This window comes from Eptatretus burgeri, chromosome 11, assembly GCF_056783735.1.
Source record: "Eptatretus burgeri isolate ZD-2024b chromosome 11, Ebu_testis_v1, whole genome shotgun sequence".
NCBI lineage: Eukaryota > Metazoa > Chordata > Myxini > Myxiniformes > Myxinidae > Eptatretus > Eptatretus burgeri.
The window spans coordinates 16,542,678-16,557,295 of record NC_140971.1 but is presented as its reverse complement, the minus strand read 5'-3'; the positions used below and the strand labels follow the sequence as shown (position 1 = coordinate 16,557,295).

The 14,618-nt window shown below is 47.7% G+C and overlaps 1 protein-coding gene across 2 annotated transcripts in view; it reads left to right on the top strand.

Moving 5' to 3' along the window:
* Positions 1–14,618, top strand: part of TBC1D2B (TBC1 domain family member 2B) — a 56,822-nt gene that overhangs the window by 20,297 nt on the left and 21,907 nt on the right. For both annotated transcript variants that reach the window (XM_085845360.1, XM_085845359.1), the window contains exons 5-7: positions 8,306–8,517; positions 8,623–8,780; positions 9,842–10,109. In XM_085845360.1, coding sequence (XP_085701486.1) covers positions 8,306–8,517; positions 8,623–8,780; positions 9,842–10,109 — 638 coding nt within the window. The remainder of the gene's footprint in view (positions 1–8,305; positions 8,518–8,622; positions 8,781–9,841; positions 10,110–14,618) is intronic.

Below are 14,618 nucleotides of genomic sequence, written 5' to 3'. Positions count from 1 at the left end.
AAATAAAAGTATTAAAAAATTAAGAACCGGAACTCTCCGAGACAAATATTACATTTGAAGCTTTTGTCAGATTTAACTAAAACAATGGAACACAAGTTTATATGCACACTTACTTTCATTTCTGACATTAACATTGTTTTGAATGTCAATTTGTACTTTTATTTTCAAAATTGACGTGCTGTGATATAAGAAAATGATAAATTACACCGCCAGGGACTGCATCGTCATGGCTTACAAACATCGGTTCATAAGGAACTGCTGGCTTTGCAAACGATTAGCGATGTATGAGGGGGCTGGGTGGGTGGTCGCTCACCTGCATACGGGGTGGGGGTGGGGGTGGTTTTGAAACCCGGAAGTAGAGCGTACGTACTTTAATATGGAATAGGCAAAACCTCGAAGCGAACGTAGAATTCTTCTTGCATTCGCTTCTTAAATATATCAAATTAAATATATCAAATGTCTTTTTGCTATGAAAAATAATTATTACCTCAACATTACCTTCACAACGACAACTACACCGCCGAGAACAGGATCTCATCCAGAAAAATAAATATTACCTTCACAACGACAACTACACCGCCTAGAACAGGATCTCATCTGAAAAAAAAAATCCTCAACATTACCTTCACGACAACTACACCGCCGAGAACAGGATCTCATCTAAAAAAATTAATATTACCTCAGCATTACCTTCACAACGACAACTACACCGCCTTGAACAGGATCTCATCTGAAAAAAATAAATATTACCTTCACAACGACAACTACACCGCTAGAACAGGAACTCATCTAAAAAATATATATTACCTTCACAACGACAACTACACCGCGAGAACAGGATCTCATCTAAAAAAATAAATATTACCTTCACAACGACAACTACACCGCTAGAACAGGATCTCATCTGAAAAAAATAAATATTACCTTCACAACGACAACTACACCGCCTTGAACAGGATCTCATCTGAAAAAAATAAATATTACCTTCACAACGACAACTACACCGCTAGAACAGGATCTCATCTGAAAAAATAAATATTACCTTCACAACGACAACTACACCGCTAGAACAGGATCTCATCTAAAAAATATATATTACCTTCACAACGACAACTACACCGCTAGAACAGGATCTCATCTAAAAAAATAAATATTACCTTCACAACGACAACTACACCGCTAGAACAGGATCTCGTCTGAAAAAAATAAATATTACCTTCACAACGACAACTACACCGCCTTGAACAGGATCTCATCTGAAAAAAATAAATATTACCTCAACATTACCTTCACAACGACAACTACACCGCGAGAACAGGATCTCATCTGAAAAAAATAAATATTACCTTCACAACGACAACTACACCGCTAGAACAGGATCTCATCTGAAAAAAATAAATATTACCTTCACAGCGACAACTACACCGCCTAGGACAGGATCTCATCTAAAAAATAAATATTACCTCAACATTACCTTCACAACAACAACTACATCGCCTAGAACAGGATCTCATCTGAAAAAAATAAATATTACCTTCACAACAACAACTACACCGCTAGAACAGGATCTCATCTGAAAAAAATAAATATTACCTTCACAACGACAACTACACCGCTAGAACAGGATCTCATCTGAAAAAAATAAATATTACCTTCACAACGACAACTACACCGCTAGAACAGGATCTCATCTGAAAAAAATTAATATTACCTTCACAACGACAACTACACCGCTAGAACAGGATCTCATCTGAAAAAAAAATCCTCAACTACACCGCTAGAACAGGATCTCATCTGAAAAAAATTAATATTACCTTCACAATGACAACTACACCGCTAGAACAGGATCTCATCTGAAAAAAAAAATCCTCAACATCACCTTCACAACGACAACTACACCGCCGAGAACAGGATCTCATATAAAAAAATAAATATTACCTCAACATTACCTTCACAACAACAACTACACCTCTTAGGACAGGATCTCATCTGAAAAAAAAAAGATCCTCAACATTACCTTCACACCGACAACTACACCGCAGAGAACAGGATCTCATCTAAAAAAAAAAAAATACTGGAAGTGAATGTAGAATTCTTCTAACATTCGCTTCTGACTTTACCTACAACTTGTTCACAACTGTATACGCAATTTCCGGTTACTTCGGCCTGGATTCGGATCAGCGATCAAATAACGTAAATCACGATTAAAAATTATTTTCTGATGATGCGGGAGATATCTTTATTAAAATCAGTGGAGGAAAATATACACCATGTCTGATATTTGGGTCTTTCATGTCTCCCACGATGCCTTTATCTCCCGGCATGTATCATTCCCCATGACAAAAACCGGAAAAAAAAAAACCAGGAACAAAACAAAAACGGAAGCAAAAGGATCATAGGCAACGACACGGATTCACAATTGGCAGGGTATTGTGTTCTTTTTGTTGTTTCCTATTCTCTCATGTGCACGCGTTAAGTAATATTCACAAGATAGAAATAAAACTCAATCGTGTTTATACACCGCACAGCGTTTAAAAACAACCGGAAGCAAAATGTCATAGCTAACGACACGGATTCCAAATAGCCAGGGGTGTTGTGTTGTTGTTGTTGTTTCCGATTCTCTCACTTGCACGCGTTAAGTATGAAGCTCACTGCGTTCGCTATGAACTGCCCCTATTCCAGTCTGGCACAGAGTTACTTTCGACCTCTAGCAGAGATGACCGGCACTCCCGCTCGGGAGTATTTTTATTATTTAATTTTTGAATGCAATGTCAAGGCTTGTATGAGAGCTAACACACAGAACTTATAACAAGGGGAGCAGGAGACAAGAGGGATGGGAGAGGGAAGCACAAAACAGTGGGGAATAGACACATGAGGAGATCTGTGGAATGGGGCGGGGCACATAGAGGGAAACAAGATGGACGCTACAGGGACTTTCAGGTGGGGAATATGAAGAATGTGAGTTTGGGGTGGATTAATGAAGGTAGAAAATGTGCTGTATCACATGATTGGGTTTTCGTATATCATCCCTCGCCCGCTCGGGGTGGCAGGAATATACTTCCGGTCGCACAATAAAGCGGAGTTGATGCTGGCACGCTTGCTTCTCGTGTTCCACTGCACCTCGTACACTCTAGTTGGCGACGAGGAGGATTGAAAACGGACATGTGCCCGTTTTTGTCGGAGACGACTTCGAATTGTTTTCGGAGCAATTGGGATGCTATTTCCACGCGAATGATGTGGAGAGCAAACAGAAGTCGATCTTGCTCGCTTCGCTTTCGGCGGAGCATTATCGACTACTGAGTGATTTGGTGGCGCCGGACAAGCCCCGTGATGACGGGCTGTCGTTTCAGGACATTGTGGAGAAGATGAAAGCACACATGGCGCCGGAGAAGTCATTACAGCTCACTCGATACCAGTTCGATCGCCTCTCGAAAGGGGCAGAGGAACGCGTCGCTGATTTCATGGCGCGGATTAAGCATTCTTCCGTGGCCTGCAAGTTCACGGCGGGGGAGCGTCCAGCGCGGCTCAAGGATCGTTTTATCGCTGGTTTACAAGATGCGAAGATGGTTTCAGCGGTTCTGCGGCTGAAGGGTGAAGCCATTACATTCGACTCGGCGGTCAGCATGGCTACAGCGGTCAAGCAGACTCGCGGGGATGTTCGAGCCATCACCAGCCACGCGGAGTCGTGAGCACCCCGGACACACGCTCGACCTTCGGTGCGGGTCGGACGTCGCCGCGCGGCCGCACGTGCGGCGAATTGGCCCCGCGGACGTGTTTGGGATGCGGAGGTCAACACCTGCGCCGTGCGTGCCCGTATAAAGGCACCGTGTGTTTGAATTGTCACAAGGTGGGTCATCTGAAGTGTGTGTGCCGTGGGGCGCCGGCCACCGTTAGGGTCATAGACGGCGATGTGCGAGGCGACCCGGGGCGGAACCGGCAGCCGTTGATGGGCCTGTTTTCATTTGGCCCGGCGGCGGTGCGCCCGATGACGGTGGAAGTCGAAGTGAACAAAACGCCGATCACGTTCCAGGTCGATACGGGAGCGGCTGTCTCTCATCGGCGAACAGACCGCGCGTAGACTCAACGGCCTGAAGCTTATCAGGTCCAACCTCACGCTGTTCACGTACACCCGCGAGAAGATAACTCCAGTAGGGATGGCAGACGTGTCTGTGCGGTACCAAGGCCAGGTCGCCACGCTTCCGTTGTACGTCGTGCGGGGGAGGGGACCGTCTCTCCTCGGCCCGAGATTGGCTGGCCTGCATCAGGCTAGACTGGGCCACAGTTCACCTTGTGCAACCCGTGCCAAGCCGGTGGGAGGATCAGTTGGAGAAGATTCTTCAAAGACATCAAGGTTTGTTTTGAGACGACCTTGGGCAACTCAAGGGCATGGAGGCAAAACTCTTCCTGAAGGAGGGGGTGGTTCCTCGTTTTTGTAAACCACGTCCGGTGCCGTATGCCCTGCGGGACAAGGTCAAGGGTGAACTGGATAGGCTGGAGGCCTGTGGAGTAATCGAACGGGTGTCGTACTCAGATTGGGCCACCCCGGCTGTCATGGTGCTGAAACGGAATGGAGACGTCCAATTGTGCGGGGACTTCAAGTCCGCGGTTAACCCGGGGCTCAGCGTGGAGCAATATCCACTGCCGTCAATCGATGAAATATATGCGCGATTGGCTGGGAGTCAATACTTCACGAAGCTAGACCTGCGTGATGCATATTTTCACCTGCCGATGGAGCCCGGGAGTAGCGAGCTTTTGACAATCAACACGTGTCAAGGACTCTATCGATATACCCGACTCTGTTTTGGGATTGCTTCGGCCCCAGCCTTGTGGCAGAAAGCCATGGATCAGGTTTGCATTGGCCTGCCCGCTCAGACCGACCTGGACGATGTGCTCATTGCGGGGAAAACGGCGGACGAGCATCTCGTGAACATTGCCCAAGTGCTGACAAAGCTAGAAGCGTGCGGCCTGCGCTTGAACAGGGACAAGTGCGCGTTCTTCAAGCAGCGCTTGGAATACCTCAGGCACATCATCACGCCGGAGGGGCTGTTGAAAGGTCCTCGGAAGGTGGAAGCGATTCAACACATGCCACCGCGTCGCAACAAGACGCAGCTGCGCTCGTTCATTGGTATGGCCCAGTATTACCAAAGGTTCGTGCGAGGGCTCAGCTCACAACTTGCGCCGTTAACACGGTTGCTCAGGAAGGACGAGCGCTGGGCTTGGGGGCCTGCACACCAGGCGTCGTTCGACCGCGTCAAGCGGCTGCTCACAGAGGATACGGTCCTCGTGCACTACGAGCCTGCGCGTCCGCTCCTATTGGCATGCGACAGCTCTGCATATGGCATCGGGGCAGTGCTCTCCCACAGGATGGACGATGGTTCCGAGCGGCCTGTTTGTTTTGCATCCCGGACCCTGTCCGCAGCAGAGCGGGGATATGCCCAGATCGAGCCCGAGGCTCTCAGCCTTGTCTGGGGTGGTTTCATCAATACCTGCTGGGGCAGCATTTCACTTTGCAGACGGATCACAAACCGCTTCAATTCATCCTGAGACCCGAACGCGGGGTGCCGGTGGTAGTGGCCGCGCGAATACAGCGGTGGTGTCTGTTTCTTGGTGCTTACGATTATGATATTCAGTTCCGAAGCACCGAGAAGCATGCTAACTGTGACGGGCTCTCACGCTTGCCGTGTGCGGAGGGTCCAGCTGCGTCTGAGTTGGCCGACCGGGTTGATGTGTTCGCGCTGGGCCAGGTCCAAAGCGGGCCGGTCACGGCCAGACAGGTTGCGGTGGAATCGGCTCGTGATCCGGTGCTCGCCCGTGTCGTCCAGGCGATTTCTACGGGGAATTGGAGCGATCTGCCTTCGACACCGGCATTTCAACCTTTCACGTCACGCGCATCGGAACTGTCGTTGGTCCAACGGTGCGTTATGTGGGGAATGAGAACGGTGATTCCACCGAAGTTCAGGCAGCGCTGCTTGGAAGAACTGCATGTCAGTCACCTTGGCGTCGTGAAGACCAAGAGTCTTGCTCGTAGCCTGTTGTGGTGGCTGGGGTTGGACAAAGACATTGAGCAATTGGTTAAGCGTTGCGCCACGTGCCAAACAGATGCTGATAACCTGCTCGAGCTTCGGGACTATGGCCTACCCCAGACAGAACCTGGCAGAGGGTCCATGTAGATTTTGCGGGGCCGGTTCATGGCAAAATGTTTTTGATTGTGATCGATGCATTCTCTAAATGGCCGGAGGTTGTAGTTATGCAGCATACATCAGCAAACATTACAGTGGAGAAACTGCGGACGATCTTTGCTAATAAGGTTACCGGAGATCCTGGTCTCTGATAAAGGTCCGCAGTTCATCGCGGGTGTATTTGATGAGTTTATGCGCCAAAATGGTATTCGACATCTAAGGTCCGCACCGTATCATCCTGAGACGAATGGGCAAGCTGTCGTTTGTTAAGATGTTGAAACGGGCTTTGCGCAGGGGGGGGGGGGGGTGTTGCACCTGTGCAGATGGTGGTCGATGTCTTTTTGCTGCATTACAGGAACGCAATTCATCCTGTCACGGGTGATTCGCCTGCCATTCGTCTCTATGGACGGGCATTGCGGTCCAGACTGGATTTGCTGCGACCTGGAGGGTCGGGCGGTGGGGCGGTGGGGCGGTGTCGCGTCCGACGTGGCTGCGCGGCTTCGATGTGGGACAGCGGGTGATGGTGCGCGATTATTTCCACAGTTCCAAATGGGTGCCGGCTGTGGTTTCTGTGGTACTGGGGCCGGCGAATTGCATGGTGCGGACTGATGCTGGGGAAGTGTGGAAGCAGCACGTGGACCAAATGCATGATCGCTGTCCAGCGTCACCCCCCCCCCACACCCCCCGGCCGAATGATGTGGGACCCCCACCTGTAATGTCGCTGGTGCCAGACGTTGTATCGCCAGGGCCGGATGTGCCGACGCCCAGGGGGTCTTCGCCTGATTCTGTCCTACCCGGGGACGTCGGGCAGGCTGGTCGGCATGTCTCTTGGTGGAAGATGAGTCATGTACTTTATTAACCAACCTTGGTGGGATGGTGAAGAACACAGCTGTCCAGAAGCAAAATCGATTCGTGAAGAAGTTGAGAAAATTGTGTTTCGTGCTATATTTGCTGTAAGAGAATGGTGTCGTGTCTTCGGCTATTTCCAGTCCATACACCGATCTGTTTGTTTTGCATCGTGCTCGCATTCTTGCCAGGAAAGTCTACTTTTAACAGAATGCGAAGGTAAGCATGCTTCACTGGAGCAACACATTCTTATCTACACGTTGGATAAGCCACTTCGTTCTGGTTCATGATCAAACGGACTGATCGGTTACGAGATGTGGAAGTTGTCAGTGCCTTTATGCCAAGATGGCAAAATCGGACAAAATTACTTGGGATGTTTGTCAGCAGGATACCAGTGCGACTCCTCGAATATGCTGGAAAGCAAGATCGCTCGAGTTGAAAAGAAAACAGCAGATTTCGAAGCTGTCCCGACAGAAGATAACTTTTCTCTGCACAATCTACCAGGTTATTATTTTCACAATCTACCAGGCTATGATGGACAAAGAAGAGGTTACAACTCAAAATGGTGAACCAAGTTGTCTGCCCCAGAGATGCTCCTGAATGATGCGCGTGAATCCACATGGCAATGTAATTAATGTGACGTCTCAAGCAGCTTGCAGTTGTCGTGCCACCTGATCTGGATATGAAGATGCTTTCTTGCACAAGGCTGCAGCGTGGCATCATTGGTTGAGGATCTTGCTGTGCCGCTGATGGAATTTAGCAGGAATTTAGAATTTGTTCACGGTGCCGGTGATGGCTCGCCTACTCGTCACAAAGGATGCCATGAGATATTTAACGTCCACCACCGAATGCTGGCAGACATGACACTCAATTTAACGTCCATCCGAGGGACGGCACAGCTATTAGAGGTCACCATGGAAGTGTGTACTTCTCCATAATAGTTTAGTATTGGATTAAGGATTAGTGTGCCAAGTTTCATGCTTTTAACCCAAGGTGAACAATTCGGTCCAAAATTGCATCTTAGCATTCCCACTTGTTGAGGAAAGTGCTGTATGATTTATTTGCTCGAGGTGGAGGAGGTATTATTATTATTATTATTATTATTATTATTATTATTATTTTTTTTTTTTCTTCGAATTTTGTAACTGAACATACGACTTTACAAAATTACTGGATTAATAATGCATGTCATCAGCTTTCTTTGAGACGTTTAGAACAATATTGCATTGATCTAATTTCCTCAGCTTGTACTTGTACTCTTCCCTTTCAAATGCTGCCAGATCCTGATATGGGGACGGTGTGGTTGCGAATGTCTCTGGGAAACCTCAAAGAGAAATTGGGTGCAGTTCGGCTGCGAGGGCCTCTTCGTGGAGCTACGCCTTTGAGCAAAGATGGACCTGCAAGGCGTCTCTCTTGCTCGGACCTCGAAGTTAATGAGGAAGATCTCTTGGAGGAGATTTCAAGGCTAAAAATGGAGTTGGAAATGCACAAGGTGTGTTTTCACAGTTCGATTAATCTTTTGCTATTTCTGGCTAAAGAACATTGCTCAAGTTCAGAACTGTTATTGCCAATCAGACAACCTGACTCTGTTTTGCAGGAGGTGGTGCGCTTGCTCAAGCAGGCCTTGCAGTCAGAGAAATGTGGCGGTGAGGTATGCAGATCCAGGACCAACCTCAGCCAGCGCACACTGAATGAGGCTCAGAAGAACGTTGTTAAGTTGTCAAGTCGGATCCACTCGACGATGCCCATTGCAAGGTGGCTTTCTACCTCACCCGTCTTTGATTACATTTGTTACCTCTGCCACCGAAGGTGAAGGAGGTTATATTTTCACCCCTTTCTGTCTTTGTCTTTTGTCTGTCTGTCTGTCTGTCTGTCTGTGTGCAGGATATCCCAAAAAGTTGTGGATGGATCCAGATGAAATTTGGTGGTCAGCTTGGGTGTGTGACAAGGACAAACTGATTAGATTTTGGTGAAGATTAGGATCCAGATCTGGATACTAGAATTATTTAATTTTTTCAAGTGATTCTTCACCATTGAGAGGTCGGACCAAAAACGATATATCGCATGATATTTCAAAAATGTGTTGGACCCGATATGTTCTCGTGGATCAGGCATTACGTGGCGGAGGTATGCACTCTACCGAGTGCCCTTCCAGTTATTGATGTTTTACTACATGACTGCCCTCTCTTTCCTTTTCCTGCCACCCTCCCTTCCAGCCTTGTGTTCTGACGCTTTCTTGCCCCATTCTTCCAATCACTATTTCCTTTTTAGTTCTCCCATTACCTTTTTCTGCAAAACCTTCTCCTTTCTTTTTTTGTCCCCATCGTAAACTCGAGTGGGCTGGCAAGATGACCTTGAGGTACACATACTCACCTTTAAGCTGTGTAAACTGGGTTTGATTCCTGACCCAGCTATAAACTGTCACCACGGTGTTTCACAGGCAGTGTGATTCATCAAGGTGTGTGCCGTCCCTCGGATGGATGTTAAACTGGCGTCTCATTTGCCGGCATTATTTGGTGGGTGTCAAAGATCTCACGGTGTCCATGAAGAGTACGCCAGTTATCGCCGACACCCTCAACAAATTTCAAATTCCTACCCTGACTACTGCTGGCAAGGCAATGGGAAACCACCGAGTATAACCCTTGCTCAGGAAGCTTCTTTGGCAGCAGAGATGGTGTGTGCGTGTGCGTGTGCGTGTGGAGAAAGTGACTCATTAGTACATCTACTGCCATGAGAGTTGTTGATCTATTTTTATGTGTTTAATAGCTTCTTTGAGCATTTAATTGTGGTGTAATTTTTTTTTTTTTTTGTGGAAGCAACTCTGAGGAGGAAGAATTTGAGGAGGGCAACATTTTGGATAAAGAACCCGAGTGCAATACCGAGCTGGAGAAACTGAAGCTGCAGGTGACCGAACTCACTGAACTCAACAGCACGTACATTGCAGTCATTAATGCCAAGGATGATGTGGTGATGAGGCTGACAAGCAAGCTTGAGGATATGGAGCGGCGTGCAGCTGAAATGCCCAGGAGCCCACCTCACTCTCCCAATGACCAGGACCTGAATGTGAAATTGGCCAAGCTTCAGGTAGGCCAGCTTTAGTGTGGTGTGGTTTTGTTCATGCCCTGTCATTTGTCTGCCTCTTCTCATTGCAAAGTGGAGAGAACCAATATTGAGCACACACCTTGGCAGAAATTTCCAGGCCCCTTTATTTGCCTTTCTACGGAGCGAGACAGGGAACCGTCCTTTAATATTAGGGCTTCCAAGTTTTTCACGGTGGATAACCTAAACTTCTATTCTTTTGTTTATATTCCTTTGCCGCAAATGCAGACCGCCAGTTCTGTCCCACAATTAGCAACTACCTTCACATTATGGGAAGTTATTTTCAGTCGGTGTTTATAAATCGCTTGGTTCTGGCTTTTGCGGATTCCTCCCAATTTGTGTGTTTGGCTTTGAACAAGGTAAGGATTGAAAAAATATGAGATGTGTCTGTATGTATAAAACGTTGATGTTTTGCCTGTGCCGACAAAGTCGCTGGAGACATTGCTTTGAGGTTGTCTGTCCGTCCGTGAATCCTTTTTAATTTTATTTTTATTTTGATGAACATGACACTATTTTGAGTATTTCCATCATAATCCTTATCTCTTACTCCCTGGAAGCTTCAAGTAGATACTTGAAACACACCTTATTGGTAATTCTCTTCTTTATGACTCGCTTGGTTAAAGTTCAGCTACTGACAAGAAAAACTTTTGTTTGGATCTGAAGCAGCCTGGAATATGGAGTTGTCACCTTTTCCTGAGATTTTCCTTCTTATAGATTTCCCCCAACCATCTTGTGTTGGTAGCATCCCCTTACAAGGAACACTGTCTTCCCAACATCCCTCATTTGTCCAAGTCTCCCTCTATTTTGTCCCTCAATCCAGCTGTTGATGTTTCCCCCTCAATATTCTGACTTCCTTTTGTTCTGTTACATCCTTGTCTGTTCTGTTCCAGCTCCTCCACGAGCCTCGACATCGTCTATTTGAAAATATAAACAAACAAACAAAAAACCACTCGTTTCATGAGTACGAACAAACTTCAACTAACACGGTGTTAAGTGGAATTAAAAAAAACAATCTTTATCCTTTGAGGTCTTGGGGAGAAATTAAGGCAAACTCTTCATAGCCAGACCGTTGAGTAATGTGATGGTTTTGAGAACCGAAACCCCAAAGACAATGGCACACAACACATAAACCAATATTCCTAAGTTAGTTATTTCGTTATTACTTGTTTCAGATAGGGTCCTTCCCTTGTGTCTAGTGGGTTACAAAAGGAATATGCGTTGAGGGATTAGGTCGGTTTTCCCAAATGTCTTCCCTGCATACAAACTCCTCACAAGGAGCACATGAGGCTGGCAGCCTAATTTGCATACATGTGCCAAAACATGCTTGAATCTGAACAGCACAACCAAACTGCCATCTCCACCGCCATAACTTTCTTCACCAAAATTCTCCCACAATGCCAGTGATAACCACCCCACCTGCTTCAAATCCACACCGGACTTTGCTCTCATTCAAACAGCACCATTCAAGCTTGCCTTTCTTGCATTCGACCACAATCCACATCGCCTCATCCAACAACAACGCTTCAATTCCAGAACCACATCAACCTCCTTCAGCTCACCACTACCCACCACCTTTCTGCACCAAGGAACCATCATCTCGCCTCACCCACGGATACCTTTGGGTCACGGACGGGCTCAGGAGGGAAGAATGGGATTGAAGAGAATGTGGGAGTTTATTCCAAAGGTGGGGTAAAAGAGGAATGAAAGAGTGAAGGTGAGCAGTGATTCATGATTTTGGTAGTTTTACCAGAAGGGGGTTGTTGTAGTGGCGTGCGCCTGTAATCCGGCTACTCGGAGGCTTGGGTTGGAGGATTGCTTGAGGACGGGCGCTCTGCACTGGGCCACGCTATGAGAGGGTGTAGGGCAGCCCGGAATCATGGCGAAACCCAATCCTTATCCCTGTGTCGTAAGAGGCGACCAGGGTTGCGTCAGGAAGGGCATCCGGCGTAAAACATGTGCCACATCAGTATGCGGATCATAACGGATGATCCGCTGTGGCGACCCCTAACGGGAGCAGCTGAAAGACGAACAACAACCAGAAAGGGGTTGTTGGCGGACCCTGCGGAAATATGGTGGGGACATGTCGCAGACAGCCCGGTGTGCGGCGAGACCGTAGAGGAGACAGTAGAAGACAGAAAGACCACCGACCTGCCTCTTGTGAGAGAGTGAGAGGTACAACGACTCAGCCTCATCGTGGGAGATACCAATGATCTGAAATGCCTTTGTTTCCACAGCATGAAGCCAAAAAAGTTGAGAGGCAGGAGCACCAGCTCTGAGGGGAGAGCAGTACTCCATCAGGCTGCGGACGAAAGCTTTGTATGTGGGCCGAGGAAGGACTGTGGGCACGACGGAGGATTCCGACTGGCTTTGGAGGCGAGGTTGGAAATGTGGCTTTCCCAGGAAAGATCACGGCAGATAGTGAGACCCAGAAGCTTTAATGAAAGGACTTCTTCCAGAGGATCGTTGAGAAAGTGGATGGATGGGTGGGGGGGAGGTCCAAACGGTCCTCTCGGAGAGACATCGTGAGAGTTTGAAACTTGTCAGGATTGAAAGACATGTTCCACGTGTTGGACCAGTTTGTGATTTTATCCAGATCTGCAGTGACCGAAGAAGCTGCTGCATGCCGGTCTGAGGGATGATGGATGGTATGGCAGAGGGTGGAGTCATCAGCAAAGAGATGAAGAGGATTTTCCAGAGAGTTGGAGAGATCATTGTGGAAAACCAGAAAAAGAACAGGAACAGGGCCCGGAACGCTGCCTTGAGGAACTCCAGCCTGGACAGGAAGAGGGGATGAGAGAACTCCATTTCGGGTCACACGTTGACTGTGACAGGACAGGAAATCTGCTAGCCATGAGTGGAGATGGCCTTGAATACCATATGAAGAGAGTTTGGTGAGCAGGGCAGGGTGCCAGATCATGTCAAAAGCATGCGATATGTATCGGGATATGGCTCTGATGTCATGTCCGGCATTGAGTACCTCCATCCATTGTTGGGAGAGCAGAAGCAGCATATCCAGCGTAGAGTGACCTGGTCTGAAACCAAATTGATGATCGGAAATAAAGCCATTGGAGAAGAGGAAGGATTTGATGTCTGAAGCGATGATGGATTCCACAACCTTGCTGATGATTGGGAGAAGGCTGATTGTTCTGTAGTTGCAGGGATCTGTTTTTGCACCTTTTTTGTGCAGGGCAGTAATGTTTGCTGATTTCCAAGCAGATGGCAGATGACCTTGAGCAAATGAGAGGGTGAATAGAACAGAGAGGGTGAGCAAGAGCAGAGGAGCAGGTTTTTTAGGACACGTGGGCTGATACCGTCTGGACCGGTTGCGGAATCTGAGTCGAGGTTTGACAGCAAACTCTCCTCCTTGTCAAGAGAAATGGACACAGAGTCCAGGGACAATTGGGTGTGACTGGGGAAGGAAGGTGGGTACAGAAAGCGATGGGTTTTGGACACAAGATTTAGATGCAACCACCGAGTTTAGGCATTCGGCCTTTTCACGTGCCGTATCAGCAGTGCTGCAATTTGAGGTAAGGGAGGGGATGGAGGGGGAGTGTGCACTCGAAACAGATTTGACTGGACGCCACCAAGATTTGGAGGGAGAGAGGTTTGAGAGTTCAGACTTGAGATTGGAAAGATGTTGTTTTCTGGCTCTCCTGTGGGTAGACACACTTGTTCTGAGCTTTGTGGAAGGAACTGAGATTGCCCTCAGTTGGGTTTGCTTTCCATGAGGCAAAGGCAAGTTGTTTTAGACCAACCACCTCACCACAAGATTCAGTGAACCATGGGTGGGAGGAAGGGTAGGACAACTGAAGACGAGAGGGGAATAAGTCTGTGCATGAGGGAGCACGTTTCTTTGAAAGAATTCCCAGGACGAGGTGATGTTGGAGAAAGTCGTGATGGGAGACTTGTCTGGAAGTTTGATGGCTACTTGGAGACCCTGCCATCAGCCTGAGTGAAATGCCAGACTCGACGGCGCTGAGTTGGTTCTCTAATAACAGCCGGAGAGATGTTTACTTTGGCAAGCACGTGGTCAGAAGAACCGATTGGAGTGGAGGAAGAACTGCAGATATTTTCAGGGAAATTTGTCAAAATCAGATCCAGAAGAGATAGAGAACCTTTGGTTGAGATCCGGGTCGGGAAGTTGACCGATTGTGTCAGTCCCAATGAGTCGCAGAAGTCTTATGCTGAAGTGCCATGGCAGGTGAGAGAGGTACCCACACCCAGCCAACTGTCATGATGACAATTGAAGTCACTACACATGAGGAAGATTTCGGATGAGAAGATAGAAGTTGGTCCATGTTTTCGGAGAGTGAGGTGTAAATGGAGTCATCACTGTTTGGTGGGACGGTTCAGCACACATATAAACATGAGGTGGGAGTGGAGGGGAAGCCGTAGCCGGAGGTATTCCTGGGGTTGTGGGGGAGTGAGTGCAGTGCATGGAGAGTGAGGAATAGTCTTTGATGAAGAGAGCAACTCCTCCACCAGGACGATTCT